This window comes from Berghia stephanieae, chromosome 5, assembly GCF_034508935.2.
Source record: "Berghia stephanieae isolate SIO BIC M18660-M18661 chromosome 5, UCSD_Bste_1.3, whole genome shotgun sequence".
NCBI lineage: Eukaryota > Metazoa > Mollusca > Gastropoda > Nudibranchia > Aeolidiidae > Berghia > Berghia stephanieae.
The window spans coordinates 40,708,219-40,734,788 of record NC_088364.1 but is presented as its reverse complement, the minus strand read 5'-3'; the positions used below and the strand labels follow the sequence as shown (position 1 = coordinate 40,734,788).

Here is a 26,570-nt window from a genome sequence, read left to right as displayed (position 1 = left end):
GTCGCCACCATTATCTGATTTTTTACTTCTCTTTACTTTGGAAGGCTCGCCCTTCTTCCTACCTTCAGTCTTACTCGACACATCACTCCTATTTTCACCGTCATCACTGTTATTTTTGGTTTCATTGTTATTGTTACACGCCGTCCTGTTAAGGAATTGGGTCAGTGGGACGTCCGACGCCATTGTCTTAATTAATAAGTGCAAGCGCGAAATCACGCACGATAAAATGAAATCGATAACAATCCACTTAATATCTTAATAATTGAAGAACAAAACCATAATCCACGAATCATCACATGATAATTTAAGCACAAAATAATATATTTTCAATAACTATTGCATCAATATAAGTAGGTAATTAATTTTAAATCCAAGAGAATTAAAAACACGATGATTGCTTTGCAAGGTTCACTTTTTAAGTGATTGCGCATGTGCAGGGACGCTTTCTCTCGGGCAAGGCCATATGAATATTCATTGGGTCTATAAAATAATACCAATACATAACAATAACATAACAACCTTGCCGTTGATATAGGTGTTTTTAATTCTATTGATGCAATTTTATGCATTTATATTTTGTGTATATGACAAAGAAGTGAAAAAGTTGTTGGGTTTTTTTTAAAGAGTTTACAGCGCTTGAGACATATTTAGGTCATTTCAGCGCCAGTAAAAAGTGAGGGTGGTAAAAATTCTTAATTTACAATTAAAAATACAAGAGATAAGTAAGAAAAAAGGGGAATGGGTCAAGAAGGGAAGAGATGTAGATTCCAGGTTAAAACTATCGATGTGCTTAGTTTGAGATCACCTAACTTTCATCCGACGCAAGCACAGGATCCCACCAAGAGGAATACATTCAAATACTTACAAATCATTATATATTCAATACAAAAAATATTCTTACATAACAGAGTTGATTTACATGGAAAAACAATATAATCTACTAAAACAATACATTTGACCGTCTCCCTCCAAGCCAGGGCCAGGACAAAACAAGTGTGTAATCTCATTCCAAGACAAAGGAAGAAAGCAAGTTGAGAAACAGATGTAGGGTGATAGAAGACACAGAAAATGACCATCCTGTTGGCTATGGGAGGATAATGTTTTTTGTTGTTTTTAAGGGTTGTATGGCGCTTGCAACACATTTAGGTTATATCAGCTCCAGAAAAAAAGGAAGAAAAAGGGATAGTTTGTTTTTGTTTTTAAGGGTTTTACGGCATCTCAACACCTTTAGGTTATATAAGCGCCAGTAAAAAGGGAAGAAAATGGGATAGTAAAAAGTTCTAAAATTACAATTAAAGCAGCCAAGAAAAAGTAAGACAGAGTGGAACTGGGAACAAATAGGGATCAGATGTAGATTCCAAGAGCATACCACCAATGTACTTAGTTTGATGTTTTGTTTTTGTTTTTAAGGGTTTTACGGCGCTTGCAACACATTTAGGTTATATCAGCGCCAGTAAAAAGGAAGAAAATGGGATAGCAAAAAGTTCTAGAATTACAATTAAAGCACCCAAGAAAAAGTAAGACAAAGGGGAACTGAGAACAAATAGGGATCAGATGTAGATTCCAAGAGCATACCACCAATGTACTTAGTTTGAAATCACCTATAAGTCTCATCCGGACACAAGCACAAAATCCAACTGAGAGGAATACACTCAAATGCTTACATTATACATTCAAAATAACAAATATAATAATACAAAACAGAGAGATGATTTACAAGGAAAAAAATATCATCTCCCAAAACAATAACTGTGCCCTTGACTATTTCCCTCCCAGCCAGGGCCAGGACAAAATCAAGCACATAATCTCATTCCAAGACAGACAGAAAGCATGTTGGAAAACATATATAAGGGGATAGAAGACACAGTATGTACCCCCCCTGCCCACTATAGGAGGTCAGGAACCCACCCAGTATGGGAGGATAAAAGACCCCACGCAGAAGTAAAAAGTTGTTTGACTTATGATAAACAGGTCCCAGAGTTTTTGGGAATTGAGCAATATAAAGAAAGATGTTGGTAGTTTAATTAAAACAATATTATATCACAATTCGGAATGGACATAAATAAATAAATCAAATTATATATATTTTATTTTGGATGCGTATTTCTATTGATCCACTATGCTCAATGGGATTCACAATGCTTCATTTACTTCACTAGCATGCAGTAAAGAACTTGATTCTACTTCATACAAAACAAGTCGCTTGTTAAGCACCATTTCTATAATAGCATTCTTACAGTTTCTGTCATATTATCTGCTAATAGTCAGGTGCTCATTCACAGCCGAGTCAAGTGGGCTTTTAATGTTTAAAGTGCCGTAGTCACTTGGTACAGTAATTGCACATTTTAATTACTGTGAAAAAAAAAATAGAAGAAAGACACTCAAAACAGAAATGTCTCAAATGAAACACAAAATGCTTGCTTATTTCTTAATGGTTTTCTAACATGGAATGAGATATCTTCTTTTCTGCTCCCTTTCCAACCGGAATCACATCTTCGGGATGTGATTTCTTAACATGAGAAACATAATGTCGTTTGTCATTGAACCCCTTTTCACACTTTCCACACTGAAATCTTTTCTCCTTAGAGTGAGTCCAAGAATGTGATTTGAGACCAAATTTTGTTGAAAAACCAGTCCCACATACCATACATTTGTAAGGTTTCACAGCAGAATGATTATGATGATGTCTCATTTGACTAAACTTGCTATTAAATTGTTTCCCACAAATGTCACATCTATATGAAGCAGAGGTATTGCCTATTTTAACAACAGCATCAGGGCCATGCCTTGCTATATGAGCTTGAGCTAAAGCCTCGGATATAAAGAATTTGCGACAGACAGTACAAGAAAATGGCCTTTCTCCTGAATGAATCCTTTCATGGATGAGTAACTTACTGGGGGAAATGAACCCTTTGCTGCAATATGAGCAGCGATGGGGGTAAATTCGAGTATGTCTTCTTTGATGAATATTGCGACCACTACGCCGAGAGAATCCTTTATGACATATAGAACATTCATAGGGTTTGTCTCCGCTGTGACCCTTAATATGTCGCTTCAAATTGTGTTTGCTGATTTTCTTCCCACAAATAGGACATGCCTCAGGGCTTTCAATGTGTCTTCTTCTGTGACACTTCATTGAATTTTGCATTCTAAATGTCTTGCCACAAATATCACACATAAATGATCCTTCAGCAGCAGTGTGCCTAGCCATGTGACGCATAAGAGACATTTTTACCTTAAATTCTTTCTCACATAGTGAGCATTTTTGAGGACCATTCTTATTGAATTCTTCATGGTCTCTTAAATGGCGTAATAATGAGTTTCTGTTTTTAGATTCAAATCCACAAATTGAACATAATGTAGATTCAAATTTGCCACTTTCGCGTTTGATTTTGAGATTAAAATGTTTGCTAAGACCCTGTTTTTTATGATAGCGTTGATGATCAGTAAGAACTTTCTTTGTTTTGAATTCTTTGGAGCAAATAGTACATGTATAAACTTTATTATCATGATATTTCAAATGTTCAACCAAAGAACTTTTATGTTTGTATGTTTTACCACAGAACTTACAAATATTAGGTTGATTATCCTTTTCTGTTAAATTAGGTTGTATCTCTGGTCTTTTCTTATTCTTTTCTTTCAAATTACATGAAATGCCAACAGCAGCATGACCATCACCGTGTGAAAATCCACTTTTATCATCTCCATCATCATCCTTAACATTAACTGGATCTTCCAAATCAACAGACTCATCAATTTCATCATGCAAAATCTTCTGACCCGTCTTAAAATCTCCCTTTATCTCTATTCCATCCCTGTGTGATTGCTCATAATCATCAGCCATCTTCAGTGTCTGGTGCAAGTTTTTTGATGACTCTTTGTATCTATGGCGACGTTGATGACAGCGAAAATTTTTCAGTGTTTTAAACTCTTTGGAGCAAACTATGCAAATATGGACTTTATGTTGATGACATTTCATATGTTCACCCAGAGAACTCTTATGTTTATACTTTTTGGTGCAGAAATTACAAGTATATAATACATCATCATTATTGATACTTTCAATCTGTAACTCTGGTTCTCGTTTACCTTTTGCATCAGATTGGAAATAAACTGAATTTTCACCCCCACCACTGGCTGATTCGTCTTGCTTGATTGGATTATTAGCTCTATTACTCCAAGTCACTTGAGCTGCTTTAATATCACTATGAATCTCCCCTTGAATCTGCAGTGAAAGTTTATTGTCACTTTCCACACTTTCCAAGCGTTTTGCCTCTCGTAAATTTGTAGGTAACATATTTTCTGAAAGTCGAGTAGAAGATGGAAAATCTGATACATTGTTGTAGCAAAATGTTAGCTTTCTTGTTTGAAAATTTGAAGTCTGTCCTGCAAACAGTTTACTGAGATTCTGTTTGAGTAGCCTGCCAAATACGCTAACAATGTCTTGTTCAGTGAAAGTACTTGACAGTTGTGCCACATGTTGATAAAAAGCTTCCACAGTAGTTGCTTCTCTGACCTCTTTTTCACACAAGTTTTGACTTGTATTGCATTCACTGCTATCATTCTGTGGTGAAATCAAATACAACACATATAAAATATCAGATTTATTGTAACAAATGTTTGTTTATATAAATGAATATAATAAAGGAAATGCAATAGACATATTCATACAATCTAAAAGCAGTATCCATATACAAATGAAAAAAAAAATCTAAACAGGCATTGGTGCAAGATGAAAATTTGGAAAGTTGTGAACCGTACAGTACCAGACAAAGCAGAATCAAGAATATATGGAAGAAAAAAAGTTCCCTCCAAAACACAAAATCAGTCTTCCTCCCCTGAGAACCAAACCTCAAATCTCAGGATATCTCAGATGTGGAAGACTGATCTCGTTAGGGATTGATTTTTCTTATTTTCAAAATCAGTATCTTGGCTATCAATTTCTTTAAAATTCCTGGAATTATGACATGGCCAAATCAAAATGTAACGAGTGAGGATTTTCTTTTTTTCATAATATATGAGAGAGAGAGAGAGAGAGAGAGAGAGAGAGAGAGAGAGAGAGAGAGAGAGAGAGAGAGAGACAGAGAGAGAGAGAGAGAGAGAGAGAGAGAGAGAGAGAGAGAGAGAGAGAGAGAGAGAGAGAGAGAGAGAGAGAGAGAGAGAGAGAGAGAGAGAGAGAGAGAGAGAGAGAGAGAGAGATCAAAACTAATACAGAAAACTACTCTTTAAATTTACAAAAACCAAATACAAATTTTTTTTTAATTTAAAAGAGGTGGGATCAACTGTCAGAGAAAATCTAGTTTCATCGTTACAATAAAAATATTTTCAAATGTTTGTCTTTTTGCAAATACAGTCCAGGATGGTATCAGGGACACCGCTTAATTGGGACATCTGCTTTATTGGGACAACTCCTTGGGAACAGAATTTTTTCTATATAAAAAGTCATACCCTGTCCAATTACCAGCTACTTAATTGGGACAGCCCGCCACTTAATGGGGATGAAATGACCAACCTCATAAAAGAGCTTTTTCGTTGTCAATCAGGTGTTAACAAAGGTGTTAACAATATAATTTACTTGTATCTCCTGTTAGTGTCTATTCTGAGGTTGAACAGTTCATCACAGTCATTACATTAAAATTTACCTGTATCCCATGTCAGTGTCATCGACTGCCATTGTCATGGTCACAGTGGGACGGGTAATGAGTGATGGCTTTGATGTTCGAGGCTGTCGCCACCAAATGGTTTGTTTGTTCAATGAGAGGAATGGGTAGATAATGCATTCTTAATCCATTGCTTATTTATGCAACCATTATGAGTGACATATTCAATTATTTTGTACAGTTAGAAGTTGTATTGCCAGTCACATGTCTGGGTAAATGCAGAGTGGACAATGGTAAATCTGAAAAATTGCTCAATTTTATGGCCACTGCTTAATTGGAATGCCACTTAAACGGGACAATTGTCAGGAATCGAGCCGTCCAATTAATCTGGCTTGGACTGTATTAATAATTATTAATGTGTTACTGAAAGAAGCAATTTAAAGATGAAGCATTTGGCACATAAAGTATATGGCTCACTGACCACCTCAGCCAACTGCAACATTTAACACAGAGGACACGGCATGATGCCTGTAAGGCATTTTTACAATATTTTCGACTGAGAAAATGCTGTTATCAGCCAGGAACTCATTCTGCAATGCAGTAAGATAATGTGAGTAAAGATCTTTTTCCAGCCAAGAAGGACTACACTTTGTGCCACTCACAGCAGTACTGGAATCAGAAACCTACCAGTCGAAGACAAGTGTCAAACCAACCCATAACCACAAAGCCTTAAAATGTAGATACCAGAACGTCCCTATACCTTACTCACATCATCATCATCCACCTTTTTTGCCTCATCTCCTCGCTTGGTCCCAGCTTTGGCATCAATATTTTCCACATTAACAATGCTCAGATTGTATAGCTGAATAAAATGGAAGAGTTGAAATTGAACTTTACTAACAAAACTCAAATAGTATATTTTCTGTTTCTGTTCGAAAGTTAAACATTAAGCTTGTTTAATTCCAAGGATTAAATCGTCCCTTAGAAATAAAAATATATTATTGCAAAATTAAGTTAAATAAAATATAAACTTAGCAGTCCTAACAAAATTGTCCTAAGCAGTCATGACAACATTGTCCTAATTCTAAAGTCAACAGTCACCTTTATATTTTTTGTCCCGAATTATATCCCAAATTGGTAGATCTTAACTACGATTCTAATGCTATTGGGCAACATTCGTGTTTTTGAAAATACACTACATATTTTCAATATCGGGAAAGCACCACAATTCTACTTCATTTTCATTTATTTTAATATGCACATGGACAATAATGTTCAGTGAATTATATGTAGTTGGTTTATTTAAGAAAAGTGAAGATTAAAAGTCTATCCCTCAATTAGGTTGCATTCATATTCAGCCTAAAACATTTTTTAAAGAATTGTTGGGATTCAGATCCAAATAGTCATGTGTAAAAAAGGGAACACACCAAAACATAACTGAGAAATGAGAATGGATAGGGACAATTCATTTCTGAACAAGTGCGAAGTAAGAAAAAGTAATGAGTTGGACTGAATCCGTTGGAGGCATTTTGAATGAAAAAGTCGTTAAAGATCTAAGACCATCCTTTTTTGTTAATTCTGTCTAGTTGAATAACATTTCAAATTGGAGGAGAAGAGGAGAGAGAGAGATAGATAGATAGATAGATAGATAGATAGATAGATAGATAGATAGATAGATAGATAGATAGATAGATAGATAGATAGATAGAGAAAGAGATAGATAGATGGATCAGGCCTGTAAATGGTTGGTGAAAAAATTGTCTGAACTTTTTGAACACGCGAAAATAGACACTACAGGACAAAAATATGGACACAACAGATATGACACGTCAATTGACTAGTCAAATCATGTCACTTTCCCCTACTTATTTATAATGAGGTCCTTATTTTATGGTATCAAAAAAAAAATCCCAATTATTTGAGGTCCCAGGTCTGAGTTAGTTGTAAAATGAAAGTAAGAGAACAATTCCTACCCTTTTGAAGGATGTGTATCTAGACGTTTAGTGCTCGACACGGGAAGCTGCGCATCTTCGCTCCTGTTTGTGTTAAATGTTTACGCTGATTCTTTCGTTTATTTGGATTAATTCTTATAGAAGAAGAAGAAGAAGAAGAAGAAGAAGAAGAAGAAGAAGAAGAAGAAGAAGAAGAAGAAGAAGAAGAAGAAGAAGAAGAAGAAGAAGAAGAAGAAGAAGAAAAGAAAGAAGAAGAAGAAGAAGAAGAAGAAGAAGAAGAAGACGATGACGAAGAAAAGAAGAGGTGGTGCGGTGGTGTGAGAGTTTTCGAAGAAGAATATATATTTCGAAGAAAAATAATTATTTCGCATTATTTTATTTCCGGTTCACATCGGGACGGAACCAAAGAAATATAGAGACTGAGAAATAAGAACCGGAGATATGCATGTGTGTCTGTAGCAAAATAGAGAAACCTTCCGGTCCAGTTCGACACACTTCTGTGTGTGCATTATTTACTGACTATGTGTGTGTGTGTGAAGACGACTCACGCGAACTTCGCGACCTCTCTCTCACTGGCTGTGGCACAGTAGCCAAGCAGTGAATACATAAATGTCTAGCGGAGCGTGTAGGTGGCATGATAATATTATCACTAACTGATAGACGGCATGTTTTGTCTTTGATGCGACAAATAAAAAGTTTTTTTGTTTTGTTTTTTGAAGTCAGCATTTGAAACGGAATAAAATCTAATTTTTTAGAGGAACGAAATAAAAGTCTTTTATTTTCTTTTTTATTGGTTCTGTTCTTTGGCGTTACGAATTTTATTTTTACTATTATCTTTTATTTTTTATTTTTTTAGCACTTATAGCTTAAAATCATACTGTCGGAAATCCGACAATAGACGGAAGATTTACAGGCCTGATATATATATATATATATATATATATATATAGAGAGAGAGAGAGAGAGAGAGAGAGAGAGAGAGAGAGAGAGAGAGAGAGAGAGAGAGAGAGAGAGAGAGAGAGAGAGAGAGAGAGAGAGAGAGAGAGATACTTTTTTTAGCTAGCTCATAGGTGAATTAATCTACCTAATAACTACTTTTGTTATCTTATAAGCCTTTGAAAAGAATAGCAACTTCAAAGATTTTTTTTTGTTCTTTAAACAACTATGATGAAATTCTACAGTGACATCTAGTCACCATGAACTTTAGTGTCTTTGAAATTAGACAAGCGGAGTAAATAGGATATTGTTGTATAATAATATATTCACCAAATGAGGCGAAGATCATGTGACTGTAAAACAAAGAATGTTTTAAGAACATTTAACAGGACATTCAAAAATTCAAACAAGTTTTTTTAAAAGCTACAGATATTACAAAAGGTGTGTGCTGGTATATGTTGCCCTGTTGAAATGGCATCTTAGGTTTTATTGTACTTTCATTGACATATATATTTGTGCAACAAAACACAGAAAAGATTCCTTATTCTGATGACAACAAAGTAAAAAATCTAACCTGATCACAAACAAAACTTGAGCTCGAGCTTTTTTATATAGCACAATATCTACTAAATGTGCTCAAAGCAATTTACATGGGGTCCCCAGCCAACAGAAACGCTTAACATTAACTTTTAGGAAAATACATGACGCCTGGTAGGTGACATTACATTTTTTTTTCGGACAGAGACAATGCTGTTAACGGCTTGGTACTAATTTTACACCTAAGTATGGTGAGAGAATGTGAGTATAGAGTCTTGTCCAAGGTATCAAATACATGCCGCTCCAGACTCGAACCGAGGACCTTCTGATCTGGAGGCTTGTCATACCACTAGACCACATAGCTGCACACGCCAGTTGACAATGTGTACCATGTAATACAAGAGCACCAAGCACTCAATTACCAACATTTTATTTGGGACATTGCTTTTAATAACTTATAAACGTCAAATACATGGAATCTTTTTTAAATGGGTCATGTGCCCTTTACAATAGCAGTAAGAGAAGAAAATATTTCATTAAATAATTGTCAGTGCAAATGGGTCTGTGCACAAAATGTAGATAATAATAATAATAATGGTACAGATTTATAGTGTGCCAAACATCCCTTCATCCTTTCTGGAACAACTCCCATCCTTAATGATTGATTGATCCATTTAGTGATGTAGAGTGAAAGTTCATCAATACACTCAAAAGCGATGTTGTTAAATAGTCGAGTCTACACGATTTGCTCGACTAGAGAGAATCATTTTCTTTGTGTCAATTATTGAAATTTCATTGAAAGATGTTAAGGGTTCACCATAAAAAGAGGTATATTCTGCTTCTGTTTCATGTGTCAAGTTCGCTCTGTATTGTTGTGATTTTATTCATGAAGTACTCTACAAAGCAGTCCGCGAGTTGCTCGTCGTCAGTGTGGTGTGACAGGCTTGAGATATTATAAAACTCCTTTGGATTTTTTATGTTATCAACCTTATCGAGATAGAAGATACGTTTTGTCTTAATAGTCACCTCTTTGAGTCTTTGTTTGAATGATATATATATTTCTGTATCAACCGTCAAGCCAGATTTTTTTCATTTTTTCTCCGCCTTTCTTTTCTCTTTCTTCATTTGTTTTACCTCCAAATTGTACCATTGAGATTCTTTTCTGACATTCACAGATCTTGTCGTGAGAGGTGCATGCTTATCCATAACACTAATAACTGCTTTTTCAAAATTGTTAACAGTTACTTCTTTCTCACAGTGCGTAGTTAGTGAGAGAGGTCAGCTTCAAATAATCCTATGTCAAGTTTCTCCAAATCTCTCGAAACAACTACTTTTTCTGTCTTTGTGGCAGTCAGTGCCCCCCCCCCCCCCCCCCCCCCCCTCTGATGCCTAAAGATATTAAATGATGGTCTGAAATACAAAGATCATCTACATTGATAGGTGTTATTAATTCCATGTCTACGCTGGTAAATAGCCAGTCAATAATGTGCCCACTCCAATGTGTCTTTTCATTGACATGCTGTGTCATCTGATGTGACGAAAGTAGTTTATTTATATTTCGTATATCCAATGTGTCTCAATCAAAGAGCAAATTGTAATCTCCAACATTAATACTTTTCTTTGACTTCACGTCAAGGCCAAGAAGAAAGTCCTCAAATTCATGAATAAATTGTGATGTTTTTAATTTTAATCTATTTTTTGCACTGGGCGGTGGTCTATATATTGAATGAAGCTTGACTGCGTTACATTTGAAATCAATGACCATTCCTATTGATTCAAATGCCGAAAAATTGATTACACCATGAATATATCTAATGGTCAAATTTTACCTGCAGTTCCTCCCCCTCTCCTTCCCTTTCTCGGAAATGACTGAGTCGTATGTGTGAGTGCAAGAAGGTTAGGACAAAAAAGCCTGACTCCATTCCCAACAAATTCAAAAGCCTGAAACTTATTTTGAAATGTGACCGATTGCCTCAATTTGAAATGATTTAGATGCCGGATATAAAGTAAAATCCATTTCAAAAAGTTGGAAATCCATGTTAAGCTGGAAATCTTGCACCTATAAATAAAATAGTCCTTATAGGATAGAGAAATAAATGTAGTATCAAATGTAGTAAAATTTACCTTTTTTCCATTCACCACCGTGTGAACCAATTCTTGAACTTTTCTCATTTCCTCTTTGACCACAGGATCACTTCCAACGTTCAGACTTAAAAGGAGCAAGTCTATTTTTATCCTTTAGTAAAAAAAAAACATAATCCAAAGAAAAATAATACTGATAAATATTTTGGTAGAGCGTAGAGGTAGTCTTTAAGAGCCAGAAAGCACATGAAACCGGTTTATCTCAATAGCAATAACTAAATGGACAGTACAAGTGCTTGCTTCCTATTGTACAGAATGTTAACCTATCAAAAAAAAATTTTAGAAAGGTCCAAATGATCCAACATCAAATAATTGTTAGGTAAGAAAGGAGACAAAAAAACCTTGACTGAACACTAGACTGATAACAAAATTTTTGCTTGTCAGTTAGTGCTCTATCAACTTCTCAATGAGGACCCCATTTCAGTAAGCTGGTATTTATTAGAGAGTGTGTTCAATTTCCCACCATTATACATTTCACAAGAAAAGTAACATATTGACAACATTCTGTACTATTGAGTATTCATCATTTTAGATTGATAAATAGAAAACATTATTATTATAGTAGACAAGCTGAGTCCTGGTCTTCGACCAAATCTTGATTTTGAACCCCTTGGCTGAGAAAATGAAATCCAACAAATTCATAGAAAATCATTTCATTACATCCTTTGATCAAATTGATCAATATCCAAAAATTATTTTGAATACAGTGCATCTGAGTTGCAATGAAGGCAACGGGACTGGAGGTAAATGTTTGTTTTATCCAAGATTTCGTTGATTCCAAGGTGTCATTTTTTACATTGTCATACAAGGGGTTGATATTAATGAATCATCTATCCACTTCACCCCGTCTCTCTCCTCTCCCCTCCCCTCCCCCCTCTCACTCATTGACTCAGAAATGTAATCTTCTCACTCCCACCAGTCCCAAACTTCTTCACAAGCCATCACTTGAAATGATACGCATACACATCAAAACTACCTCGTGAAAACAGCAACACTGAGAAATACAAAATTATCCCCACTGAGATATGATTCTGCGTATCACTGCCACTGCTTGGCCCCCCCCCCCCCCCCCCCCCCCCCCCCCCCCCCCCACACACACACACACATACCCCAATGACCCCACTCCTATGCCCTGATTGTTAGTGTATTATAATATGAACTGATAATATAATCTCCGGTAACCAAGAACCCAGATAAATTCTAAAGCTGAAAGAATAGGTACAGAAAACTGTAGGAGTCCATAAATGTAAAATTCTTCTATCTTTAGTAACAAGCATTTCAAAAATGAACATTATTCACAGAAGGGCACGATTATTAAGAACAACCCCAAACAAAAATATAGCTTATATATCATTAGTTAAGGGGAAATGGGACATGGACATGTATTTGCCATTTCCATCAATTAATTTCAATAATGTTCATTATAAGTGTGCTCTACTGTATACATTTATTCTAGAACACGATATCGCTGGGAAGGAAATACATTCAAATAATTTTTGACATTGGCCATTAACATTGGAGATATCATTTTGACTCTAACCTGGCAAGATCTTTTATATGTTGAAATGTCTTATATAGATGTTGATACTCATCCACCAGTCTCATTATTTCCTTTTCCTTGAAAGGCCTGTGTAAAGTCATCAAAGCTGAAATAAATATATAAATAACATTTATATAGCACAATTCCACTGATTTACCGTTCAAAGCACTTCACAATGAAATAAAACAGTCGTTTATACAGTCCACTCCGGATAATTGCAACTCGGTTAATCGCAACTTTCAGTTAATCGCAACATTTCCCAAGAATCGGAATTAATTCTATATAAAAGTCACTGGTTAATTGCAATAAACTTTGGTTTATCGCAACAAATTTTCATCCTAAAAAAGTTGTAAATTCAATCAATCAATCAAACAAAATATCATGATTAAATTTCATCATGGAAGAAATCGTGACAGGTTGAAAAATCGAAAGTGAGCGGGATTTAATGCTACAGTAGTGTGTCACCATTCTATTTGAGACAAATGAAGGTGGGGCTTTGTAGTATGGGTTTGTGATGTCATCTGTAGCGAGGCGAGGGGACTGGGCATAGATTTTAAAACAGGTAGACAATGACAGTTGTAAAGAGAGACTGAGCGTTATCCTTTGTTTTGGGATTGACGACTGTGCATTGTGACAAACGAGTTTGGTAAGAGCTTATTGTCTCATCACGGCTAATCTCTTTACTCTTACAAATGTTGAGAACAAAAGAGTGAAAGTTAATCCAATCTGAATAAGATGTTAACTTGCACCAAAGCTTTTTTCGCTTGTCAAAATGAATACAGGAATGCCATATGGTTTTTGTTTCAATCAAATTGCTATGTCTGTGGTGGATTAAGAACTTTGCTTACAACTACTTGTTTGAGTTTAGCATATATATGTATAAAATGTTGCAATCGCGGACAGGAAACTCAACTTCGGTTAATCGCAACATTTTCGCTGATCCCAAGGTGTTGCGATTATCCGGATTGGACTATCAGAATATTGCTCTCTCTCTCTCTCTCTCTCTCTCTCTCTCTCTCTCTCTCTCTCTCTCTCTCTCTCCTCTCTCTCTCTCTCTCTCCCTCTCTCTCTCTCTTTCTCTCCCTCTCTCTCTATTTCTCTCTCTGTTATCTCTCTCTCATCTCTCTCTCTCTCTTCTCTCTCTATCTCTCTCTCTCTCTCTTCTCTTCTTTCTCTCTCTCTCTCCTTCTCTCTCTCTCTCTCTCTCTCTCTCTCTTCTTCTCTCTCTCTCTCTCTCTCTCTCTCCTCCTCTCTCCTCTCCTCTCTCTCCTCTCTCTCCTCTTCTCTCTCTCTCTCTCTCTCTATCTCTCCCTCCTTCTTCTCTCTCTCTCTCTCTCTCCTCTCTCTCTCTCTCTCTCTCTCTCTCTCTCTTCTCTCTCTCTCTCTCTCTCTCTCTCTTCTCTCTCTCTCTCTCTCTCTCTCTCTCTCTCTCTCTCTCTCTCATATTTTTTTTTTTTTGTTATGTTAACGTTGTGTTTCTATAACATGTCAAAAACCAAGAATCCCAAAGCAATGAAAATATACTTTTTTGTAAAGTCTTGTTTATAATACTGTGAAGCTTCATGGATTCCAAGCTCTTAAAAATGACATTGTAATGATAATAAAATGGGACTAGATGACAGATCAGAGGCCTTATATTATCATAATACAATTCTTTTTGAAACTTTTTTCATAAGTTCTATTTTTTTTCCTCTCTATCCGTAGATTGTTTTCTTGAGATAACCCAGTGTGTATAGCAGTGATTTGATTACATGCCAGTTTCAATACTCTGGTAAAAATTGACCCAAGACCAAGAAACTTTTGTACCTATGAGTCGTTAAAAGGGGAAGAATCATGTATAGGAATCGGATTGTTGCTCAGCAAAAGTGAAATCTTTGTTCATGTTGGTATCATATTGTTTATACTTTAATTTGTGATTAATCCAGATTACAGGTTCCCTTACCCATAACAGTATGACCGGGTACAGATTTAAGTTTTGGGATTGACCGTTGCCTGGATACCTGCCCATCACAAGTATATGGTACAGCACTTCAACCTGATTGTACAGGAAAAATTCTTGATAAATACCCTCTGTTTGCTCATTTGGACATCATAGCTAATTCCTGTGAATACTGTACTGGTTGGTTTTCTAAGCCAGAAATGCCTATGTGACATCATCTTATGATTATGATGCTGCACGAAGACTAAAACTAAAATCTTATCCTGACAACAGTTCTCCATACTATCTCTACAAGATTGACTCATTTTTATTGAATAAAACTGGTTCTATTAGTGAGATATAACAACAATACATACGGGTTGTCTCTTCTTGTGGTAATGAATTTGTTTTGGCCTTTGCCTCTATCTTGCACCTTCTGGGCCTTTTCACAGCTTTGCCTTTTTTAGACTTCTGACAATTAGCTGAAAATGAAGGAAATATTGATGGAACAGCCCCTTCTCTCAACCGAACACAACACAGTGATGTTCTATCCATATGCTCTTCTGCAAAATGTTTTGAGCACAAACAACTTCCATTTGATGGAACAAATTTTTTTCTTCCAACTGCCTTGATCCATTCTTGTTTCAAATCTTCTTTCTTTGGAAACCTTGAAGAACAAAAAAAAAATGTTCAAAAAATAATATTAGGGGTAGGATAAATAACTCAAAAGCTTGTTCATATATACAAATGAATAAAGCTAGAGGCTAACTTATTGTTCATATATTCTTTTTATATATGGAGTACAATAATATAAATTGCGAGTTAGTTTATTTGAAAAGAAGAAAATGACAGGAAACAACAAAAACAGCAAACTAGAATAAAGAAGCAACTTTTTGGGTGTCAAATTGTCCACCAACCATTAAATATTTCACTACCAACTACCTGTTAACTTGATTGATATTCCATTGTTTCTATAATTTGTTCATTCTAACCACAATTTTGGGGAAATTGATGATGGCTGGGGATTTGTTTATTTCATGGACGAATCCCTACGCCTGGGTGTTGAAACGCTGACCTACTATTTTCCTTCCTCATACAAAATCAAAATAATACAATTTATTATCACACTTCCACAAAACTAGATCCAACAACATATTCGAATCAGAGATGAAAATATCTATTAAAACAAAGAAGCAGAGATGGTGGAAAATCATCTAGCTCATATATGAGTTTTAAGATACTCAGATATTGGTGTGGATAGACAACTCAGTGGGTTAGACCACCTATCATTTTGCTCCTTTTAGCCGCACTGGTTCAAATCTGCTCACTTCCTCTTTTTTTTTTCTTCCCAAATGATGTTCATTGTTTTCACTTTTGTTCAGAGCAGGAATTTTTTAATTACTTGATTTTTTTATTTCTCCAATAATCGTTCAATTTTAATTCATATATTACTCTAATTATTTTTTCTGTTCTGTTTTTTTTTTCTCTCAAATATTTATTACTACTATAATTATTATGATTATTATAATCATCATCATTATAATATTAACATTATTTATTATTCCAAGGGAAATCTCTCTCTCTCTCTCTCTCTCTCTCTCTCTCTCTCTCTCTCTCTCTCTCTCTCTCTCTCTCTCTTTTTATTTTTTTTTTTCTAAATTTATTTTGCTCTAAATCTTGGGGTTGTTTTTAAAAGTGTTTTGATTGCTGAACCTTTATGAAAATTGCCATTGCTAAAAATTATAAATACAATCGGAGTCAATAAAAATATTCACAGTAGGTAACATCCCTTTGATACAATTTCTTAAAATTGTTTTTATTATTTTTTGTTCTATCTGACCATTTGATCGCTCTCTAAATATTTTTGTTTGTTTGTTTTTTAATTATCTATTCTTTTTGAGATGGGAGTGAGGACGAATATGACAATTTGATAGAAAGGAATCAAAAGAGAGAAAAATATTTTTAAAACAAACCAAAAAAAAGGACTATTTTCACCGTACGGTGAAAATAGTGTGACAGGCTATTTTCACCGTACGGTGATAAAAGCCTGCCAGACTATTTTCACTGTATATATTAGCCAATCAGAAGCCAGGAAACAAACTGTGACGTAGTAGCCTCAGCATCTGGTCCATTCGTTTTCAATCCGACATCATCGTGCAGATGGGTTAAAAAAAAGAAAAAGTTTGCCGAGAACAAAAGCTAGGGAGGACTCCCGAAAGCTCCTCGTGTTAGCATGTCTTTCAATTTGTATTTTCACTTTGGACCTTTTGTCAGACGTTTATTCAATTTTTCATCATATAGAACAAACCTTGACAGATTTGTGAAAGTTTAAAATTTCCTAATTTGACCATTATTTTGATTCTCGACTGCCATTTTGATTTGTGGTGTATTGAAAGGTAGTGCAAAGCAGTCTTAGTGTAGTTATTTTTTTTCTATTAGGGATCGCTAGAGGTCGTTTGTTTTTCCTATTAGGGGTAGTTAAAGGTGCTAGGCTGTACGTTTTATCAGGATTAGTTGAGCGAATATTTAGGTCCCCTGCCTTAGCATGAGGAGCTTTCAGAAGGCCTCCCAAAACTATAATAATACCAGTGGAATGGTTCTCACACTACTATGTTATGACGATCGACCCAATCAGCGAAGTCCAGTCCGCTTTCCTTCGTGCACCGTCGCGTACCCATCCGGTAACATTGTCATAACACACCATTCAACTAGATGCTCTGCGGTTTCGGGTTCTTGCCAACATCGGGTACATGCAGGACAGGTGGAAAGTCCCCACGGATATAGTGCTTTTGCCAAAGCCGATTCGCAGCCACCCAGTGTCTCCTCTTACTGGTATCGAAGCCTGGCAACTTCTCACCAAGATTAGAGGAGTGTATGTCCACGCCCCTACGAGGGATTGAAATCATCCAAGCTGACTTCCATCTCGTATATATACATCTCTGTCCGTAGTCAGGGAAGCTGCGTACAAGGGTTGCCAGCTTATTTCGGCTCGAAACGGGGGCGCCGTCCATAATGTGCTTCAGAGGGGTATCCCCATTCCCTCTCTCTCTGGTCTTATTTAGCCAGTTTACCGTAATCGTCTCCCTCCGGACATCGGGGGGCTGGATTGCTGCCATTATCGGGCCCCATTCTCTAGGCATTGTTGCCAGCGCTCCTGACACTATGAGCATTGACTTGCAAAGTTTTACATCAACCTTCTCAACGTTTCTGCTTCTACCCCACACTGGAGCGCAATACTCTGCAGTGGAATAGCATAGTGCCAGGGCGAACGTTCTTAGGAGTGCTTGGTTAGCGCCCCAAGTCGATCCCGCCAGCTTCCCCAGAAGACTGTTGCGTTTCTCTATCTTCTGGGCAACTACTTCGAGATGCACGCGACAGGTAAGGCTGCGGTCCAGCGTCACCCATAAGTATTTTGGTTGCGGCTCATATGGGAGTGACTGGTCCCAGACGAGGAAGTTCAGTTTGCGGTCGTGCCATGCACTACATAGGTGGAAAGCAGTGACCACGGTTTTTGAAGTGTTCATCTTCAGGTACCATTTGTCGAAGTAGGATTGGAGTCTGGTGAGGTCCTCGCTGAGTACGCTCTCGAGACGGGTCCACATTTTACTTTGAATAATGAGTGCCGAGTCGTTCGCATATCCCAGCCTCAGGGAGGAAGTGTTCGGCATATCGCTAATGTAAATGTTAAACAACATTGGCGCTAGTACCGAACCCTGAGGGACCCCATTCTTCAATTTCCTTACTTTACTCGTAGCGTCTCCCAGCGTGACGTGGAATTGTCTTTCCCCTAAGATTGAAGAGAACAACTTCAAGGTCTTTTTGCACCTTATGATCTTTGCAAGTTTGAGCATTAACCCTTCGCACCAGACCATACCATGTGCCGCTGATAGGTCGACAAATACAGTACCTGTTTGCTGTTTCCTCTCGAACCCTGCTTCAATATGATCTGTAAGGGCAATTGACCTGTTCCGTGGTGCACCTCCCTTCCCTGAAGCCCGCCTGCTCGGGTGGCAGGGCAGCGTCTAGGACCGGCCCACATCGGTTTAATAGAACTCACTCCAACAGTTTGTAAAGACAGCTCAGTAGAGATATGGGTCTGTAACTCTCGGCCTCCTTCACCGGTTTCCCGGGCTTCAGGATGGCAACTATCTACACTTGTGGGAGTTTCCTTTTGCAAGGATGTGAGACATTGCCTCTGCCAGCCAGGCCAGTGCCCTGGGACCCAGCTGCGTCACCATATCGGGACATACGCTGTCTATCCCTGCTGCTTTACCATTTTTTACATCGCTAATGGCTGCACCCACTTCTCGGGGATTGAACAGGAATGTTCATTTTGCTACCTGTTTGCTACGGTCCTTTATATTCTTGGCAATTGTGTCTGCCTCACATTCTGGTGCAGCCTTCACGTAATTCCTGTCTGGATCCAATTTCTTTATAGAGTGTGTAAAGTCGAGACTTTCGACGGTCTCCTGCCACCGTTAGTGGAATGGCGGATTCAGAATTGGTTACAGTTACCGATTAAGCTTTCCAATTCATGGCGGCGATGGGGTCTTGTACCTGCGACATTACTTGCTGGTAAGACAACTCCGCCTGGCCGGATAGAGCGTGGCTCTACTGTATACGAGCTATTCACAACTCGAGAAAAGGTGATTTCAATCTCTATATTCTATCTTGAGCCACTCCCCCCGAATTCTTGAGGTCATGGGTTCAACACATACAAACGCCACGAAGTTTGTTAGCTATTAAGATACCATTATCACCGTACAGGGAAAATAGTGTGTCAGCTAATTTCATCGTACGGTGAAAATCGTCCACCAAGATATTACCATACGGTGAAAATAATAGTCTCCCACAATATTATCACCGTACAGTGGATATAGCCTTCCACACGATTGTAGTGAATATAGTCCCCCACACTATTATCACCGTACAGTGAATATAGCCTTCAACACCATTATCATCGTACAGTGAAAATAGTATGTCAGACTATTTTCATCGTACGGTGAAAATCGTCCACCAAGACCATTACCGTACGGTGAAAATAGTCTCCCTCACTATTATCACACCATTATCACCGTACGGTGAAAATAGTGTGTCAGGCTATTTAATCATTCGGCCATGACACCCACATGAATATCGACACATATATATAGTAATCTACTATTCATCGACTGATTTATTGTTGGTCAATTTTATGTTTTTATTGATATTTTATTGACTTTACTACTTATTTCTACATGTGCATTTCGAAATTTTCCATATTCTGGAATGGGGATAAATGTTTAAAAGAGCGGAGTTGTTTTTTTAAGTGTCTGTGTATAACCGTCCATCGTTATTGCCAGACAGTGTGCCAATAATCATTTTTCTTATTGGCAGACATGTCTGGCAATAATCACAGATTATATAAGCAAAAATCCAAGGAATAATAATTGTCTTATTGAAATTGCCTTTAATTTTAATAAAATAGCAAGAAGACGCACTCCAACTATCCAGAATTTAAAATTACTTCCTGAAAGATGAGAGGGAATTTTTTTCAAAAATGAACTAAACAATATAGATCTCGCTGTGATTATCCCCAGACACCTGTCTGGGGATAATAAAAATTCGTTATCCCCAGACACCTGTCTGGGGATAACGAATTTTCATTATCCCCAGACGCATATTTGAAACTCCGCTCTTTTAAACAATTATCCACATTCCAGAATATGGAATGTTTCCAAATGCACATAGAAATAAGGAAAGTTAATAAAATATTTATAAAAACATAAAATTAACCAACATTAAAATCAGTTGTTACTACATATACACAATATGCGTCGACTTCGAAGTGGGTGTCATGGCCGAATGGTTTAGTTGTCTGCTCTGGAAGTTTGACCAAAATCGACGTTGTGGGTTCGAATCCTGGTAACGTCACTTTTTTTTTTTTTTTTTTAAATTCCGTCTTCTTTTTACAGAACGTTGAAAGGGATAAATGTCCCACCATCCTCCCCCCACCTCTTTTTTTAAAATATTAAACTCTCTCTCTCTCTCTTGGTTTTTTTTCTTCTAGTTTCTAGCAAATATATTCGTCCCCACTCCGATCTCAAATAGTGTCTAAAAAGAATAAATAATTAAAAAGCAAACAAACAGAAATATTCAGAGAGCGACCAAATGATCAGATAGAGGATAGATATAATAATAATAATAATAATAATAATAATAATAATAATAATAATAATAATAATAATAATAATAATAATAGTATGATAATCTAATAAGAGTATTAATAATAAAAATAATATTATTATTGATAATAATATAATAATGATTATGATGGTAATAGTAATAATAATAACAATTATTACAATTATTATTATTATTATTATTATTATTATTATTATTAATATTATCATTTGACCAAAAAAATAATTTAAAAAAACAATAATAGATCTAGACCAAATTAAATAATGAAATAATATTATCGGAGAAATAAAAAATGCAACTGATTAAAAAAACTCTCGCTCGGAACTCGGAACAAAAGTGAAAACAATGAACATCAATTGGGAAGAAAGAAAGAAAAATTTTTTTTAAAAGTGTGTGTGTGTGTGTGAGGGGGGGGGGGGGGGGGGGGGGAGGGGGGGTCGTGACTGGTTCGAATCTGTGCAGCTAAAAGGAGTAAAATGAAAGGTGGCCTAACCCACTGAGCTGTCTATCCACACCGATATCGGAATATCTTAAACTCATAAATGAGCTAAACATATTTCCACCATTTTTGCTCCCTTGTTTTGGTAGCTATTTTCATCTCTGATTCGAGTAAAAATATGTTGTTGGATCTAGTTTTGTGGACGTGTGATACTAAATTATATTGTCTTGTGCGAAGAAGACAGGAAAATAACAGGTGTCGGTTTTGGGTTTTGGGCTTTGGGGCGAACAATGCCATGGCCTAGGAATTCGTCCGCGAAATAAAAAATAGTTCCCGGTCATCCCCAAAATTGTGACCAGAATGAGCAAATTATAGAAACAAGAGAAATATCAATAAAGTTAACAGGTAGGTAGGTAGTGAAAATTTAAATGGTTGGTGGACTATGAACAGATTTGATGATTAACAACTTTCTTCCTGGTTGAAAATAAAAAGTCGAATTGCCAGTTTGCCGTTTTCAGATCAAAGTAACAAAAGAAATTTCATTGATCCATTTGCTTTAAAATAATTCTTTTAAAAGAGCTGGATTTGACATTTGATCACTATTTACTTTCATCTTGTGTTAAATATCACTAGATATATTAACTGTTTTGGGACACAACCACTAGTATTTTTTCCAGAATATTTGGTATTTTTCACGCCTAGTTTGGCATTTTGCATAAAATCTTTCTGCCCACTTGCTACATGCGTCTGGGGATAACAAATTTTCTTTATCCCCAGACAGGCGTCTGGGAATAATGACAGCCTATAGATCTAGCTTACTTATGAAAAGTTACTCCTCTTTTGTTGTCTCTATCAGAGCGATTTGTACACCCTAATGCTGAACAGGCAGGCATTTCCTCTCTAGCTTGAATGCCCTGTTTCTCCTCTTGTTGTAGATAATATGTCAACAGGAAACGCACCACTGTATCAATGCAAGAGTGTTATTGTCTAGCTCCCGGACTCCTGGCAGCTTGTTGGACTGAGTTTGGATGGCTAGGATTGTGAAGTTATCAAGGCCAAGGGTAACACAAGATGGCGGAAGTGGCCGGTCATGGTCATATTACCTCCTGAATCCTCCAAGACGGATTGTTGCAATCTTATAACTTATGTCTTATGGTCGCGTTTTTTGCCATTTGCTTTAGGCCTACCGTACTGTATGTCTTGACAGAGCACAAGAGTTGAAAATTGTCAACATTGCTTTCATGATTCACGGGCTTTTTATTGATAGGTCACAAAATTCACAGAATCGTGGAGTGACAGTGTGAAACTCTTTAAAGGAAGAGATTCTTTTTTTAAGTTCTTGGAAAGGAAGTTCAAAAGTTCAAGAAGCGAAAAGAAGACCACGCCCACTTTGTTTTAGGTCCTTTCTTTTGTGTCATGCCATGGAAATGATCGAAGGCGTTGAGTTAACGTGGAACTGAAAAACATTCGGTTATCACAGACCATCGTTACTGACGCTTTGACTTTAACTTTAATTCCGGGTAGGGGCAAGATTGACTTTTAAACATTTGTTAAAATTAAAAGTGAGCATATTTCCGCATTCATTATGTGTTGCATACCCGAGGGCAACTAAAATAATATATCTAGATATCACATATTAAATATTGTTGTTAGTGAATATTTATCACAATTGGCAATGGCAATGTGGACAGAGGTACGTGGAATGACCAGGACTGTCACCATATCGCCATGCCCATGCATTTTAAAATCACTTGCGTCGAAACACTCATAACGAACAATGCTCAAGATCGCAGCTGACCACTGTACTGTGTACAGTCAGGATGAAGGCTTGATATCAATACAATATAGGATTATGGTTGAAATGCGAGTTGAACAAAACGGTTAACTTTGTCTCACGTCTGGACTAAAACCACCTTGGGATCAACAAAAGTGTTGCGATTAACCGAAGTTGAGTGTCCAGTCCACTATTGCAACATTTTACAGATCATGGTAAACCCAAACCAATTGTTGTAAGTCCATCACAGACTGAGCAATATGATTGAATTAAAAACCATATGACACTGTTATTGACAGCCTTGTATAGATTTTGTCAAGCAAAAGCAGCGTTGATTCAAATTCATGTCGACGTCTTATTCAGATTGGATTAACTTTCACTCTCTTGTTCTCAATATTTGAGTCAAAGAGTTTAGCCATGATGAGGGACAAAAAGCTCTCACCAAACTCGTTGGTCACAATGCACAGTTGTCAATTCCAAAACAAAGGATATCGCTCAGTCTATCTTTACAACTGTCATTGTCTGCCAATTGTAAAGACTATGCCCAGCCCCCTCACCTCTTTGTTGATGGCCACAGATGACATCATAAACCCATACTGCAAAGCCCCGCCCTCTTTTTTTAAAAAGTAAAGTGTTGACACACTACTGTAGCATTAAATCCCGCTCACTCTCAATTTTTCAACCTGTCACAATTTCTTCCATGATATTTTGTTAGATTGATTTCTTGAATTTACCTCTTTTGAGGGTGAAAATTTGTTGCGATTAAATCGAAGTTTGTTGCAATTAACCAGTGACCTTTATATGGAATTAATTCCATTTCTTGGGAAATGTTATGATTAACCGAAAGTTGCAATTAAGCGAGTTGCGATTTCCGGAGTGGACTGTATTTGGTGTGGATTGCAAAAATAATTTACATCTTGACTATATATTAATATGAGCATATAAGATAGTAGAGAGGTTTTTCACTTTGTTCAAACTTACTTAATCTGCTCCCTGGTTTGTTTGCTTTTTTTTTCAATTAATGAAAATCTACAAGACTTCCTCCAGTAGTAGTAGTAGTATCAAGAGCAAGGTTAGCAAGATTGTGAGATTTGGATGATGATTATCTACGATTTCTCGGTTAGTAGATAGTTTGTCTATTTTGATTAACTCATTTCAGGAGGCTTCCAGCCTTCCAGCAGGCCATATGAGACCATATTTCCATTTTCATACCATACCAGTCTCCTGATTGCCGTTCTTTTTGTACTAACTCTTACAATATCCATCACTACAGAACTACTACACACACCTATAGCCAGGTACTCATTGAAAACCTGAGTCGAATAAGGTGTTGTGTGTTATGGTCACTGACCACGGTTAACATTGCTTGACTTTTGTGACAAGACGAGACACTGTGCCAAATGAGCTACAGAACCACATTATGCTGTTCTATTACAAAGTACTTTCAGCCAGGTGTAACAAAGCTAGCTACCCAATCACTATTGGGTAGATAGAGGAAACTGCTTGTAAAATGCTTTTTCTATGACACACCATTGAAACACTAAGTCGGGCTCGAACCTGCTGACTAAATTTAGGCCATACTGCGAGTCCAAGACCATACCATTGCATCACAGTGACTAATATTGTCCACATATGTATCAACTAAATCTTGTTTCTGGAAGTATCGGAAATAAAATGAAAGGGTTATCAGCTTCAATGTAACATGTAATCATTTTAGTAAATATCTTTGGTCAATCTTTTGATGACAAGGGGTGCTATGCCTTGCAGTAGTTATCTTTGGAAATGAAAGCAAGGGCTTTGAGTCAAAAACTTTTTTTAAGACATTCATGGCAGCAATTTAGTACCTCGCATTTGGTTGCTGACAGCTACCATGGAAATCTTGAGGATTCTTAGGATATCCCTTCAAGTCCTTGGTAGAGATTCATTGTGAATTCAATCATAGATAGTTGAATGCTGTGCTATAGATAGAACGAAGTTGACGTCATTCAGGTCTTTGTTATTACTTTTTGCCATCCAAGTAATTCTCACTAATCTGTATTAACCAGACTATAAACCTTCAAGCTTACTCATAGTTTTGTTTGTTCCTCCGTTATAGTTCCGGATGGCAATGTTGCGAGTTTCTTAACCAAGCGCTCTGCATCTATATCCAGTTTCTTTGGTTCAATATAATGGTTTTGTCTTTGATAAGAATAAGTACCTATGCCAATACTTGATGGCAAACTTCATTATTTGTATTTTCTTTAAACGTTATGATAGTCAACTTTATTGTCCAGAGTCCAAAGCTATACAAGGCTTGGATAGTCCTCACTGCATTACATTGTTCAATTTTATAGTAATATTCACCAATTTATTTCACCACACTATATGGTATTGACCAACTCAGATTGAGTATTACTGTTGATGTATTTCCAAAATTAAAAAATAAAATATGGTACTTTCCTGATATTTAGTGCATATGTTTAGGTCTCTTTTATGTTGTTTTCCCTGTATTTACATTTTATTGTGATTTTTATTAATATAGTGTTTTCAGGTCAATAACCATGATTGACAAATATGGAAAGCTGCTTTGGGATTACTTTAGAGATGCCTCTACAACTACCCATTGCATATTGGGAGCTGTTTCATTGTATGCATTATACCGATTTGTCATGAAGAAAAAATACAAATTGCCTCCTGGTCCACGAAGCTTACCACTCATTGGAAATCTCTTGGGTAATAATTAGATTTAATACATTTTGGATCTAATGAGTGTTATATATACTATATATTAATTTTAAAGCTCTTCAAGTTTGGACTGTCATATTTTATCTAAACCTAAAACTAAAACAAAAGCAAAAGATCTTTTTTTTTATTTTTGTATCTCCATAAGTTTGGAAGACACTACCTGAAGATTCGAAAGTCTTAGATGCTTTTGTTTAAATCTTAACTGAAAACATATCATTTTAAACTGTAAAAAAGTTTAAAGATTAATGCCTATGCTTGGGATTGAATTAATGTTCATATGCGACATGGTCTACATGTGCGTGCGTTTAGATGTGCTTGAAATTGTTTGTTTTTAATTAATCCAGTTTGTTTTTGATTAATCCATGTTATTACTATTCTTCCGTTTAAATCTCTTAAACCTTATTCAAGTTAAATTTATTAATGTTTACTATTATTATTGTTATTATTATTGTTATTATTATTATTATTATTATTATTATTATTATTATTATTATTATTATTATTATTATTATTATTATTATTATTATTATTATTATTATTATTATTATTATTATTGTTATTATTATTTTTATTATTATTATTATTATTATTATTATTATTATTATTATTATTATATAGACATCAGTATAATTATAATTATAATAATAATTATTATTATTATTTATTATTATTATTATGATTATTATTATTATTATTATTATTATTATTATTATTATTATTATTATTATTATTATTATTATTATTATTATTATTATTATTATTGTTATCATTATTATTATCATCGTTATGTTTATTATTATGCTTGTTATCATTATTGTTATTATT

The 26,570-nt window shown here is 36.0% G+C and overlaps 2 protein-coding genes across 5 annotated transcripts in view; one reads left to right on the top strand and one right to left on the bottom strand.

Moving 5' to 3' along the window:
• Positions 1–520: 520 nt before the first annotated feature.
• LOC144972920 (uncharacterized) lies at positions 521–22,565 on the bottom strand. Its single transcript, XM_078914730.1, has 6 exons — positions 22,067–22,565; positions 15,003–15,292; positions 12,708–12,813; positions 11,150–11,261; positions 6,370–6,462; positions 521–4,564 (listed from the first exon to the last, which is right to left on the bottom strand). Exons 1-6 carry the CDS (start codon positions 22,138–22,140, stop codon positions 2,429–2,431), a joined length of 2,811 nt encoding a protein of 936 aa, XP_078770856.1. The 5' UTR covers positions 22,141–22,565; the 3' UTR covers positions 521–2,428.
• A 36-nt stretch (positions 22,566–22,601) lies between these two features.
• LOC144972922 (cytochrome P450 1A1-like) overlaps positions 22,602–26,570 on the top strand; it is a 32,459-nt gene continuing 28,490 nt past the window's right edge. For 2 of the 4 annotated variants that reach the window (XM_078914735.1, XM_078914731.1), the window contains exons 1-2: positions 22,602–22,767; positions 25,543–25,733. In XM_078914735.1, the coding sequence (XP_078770861.1) occupies positions 25,562–25,733 (172 nt within the window). In that variant the 5' untranslated portion in view covers positions 22,602–22,767; positions 25,543–25,561. Of the gene's footprint in view, positions 22,810–25,542; positions 25,734–26,570 lie in introns of all 4 variants that reach the window. The other 2 variants (XM_078914732.1, XM_078914733.1) reach the window with 2 other exon arrangements.

Excerpts from the sequence above, each read along its gene's own strand:
- LOC144972920 (XM_078914730.1), bottom strand. The coding sequence starts at position 22,140 with ATGCCTGCCTGTTCAGCATTAGGGTGTACAAATCGCTCTGATAGAGAC. Across the intron at positions 15,293-22,066 it reads AGAGGAGTAACTTTTCATAA|GTTTCCAAAGAAAGAAGATT; the intron begins GTAAGCTAGATC and ends TTGTTCTTCAAG. Across the intron at positions 6,463-11,149 it reads CGGTGGTGAATGGAAAAAAG|CTATACAATCTGAGCATTGT; the intron begins GTAAATTTTACT and ends CATTTTATTCAG.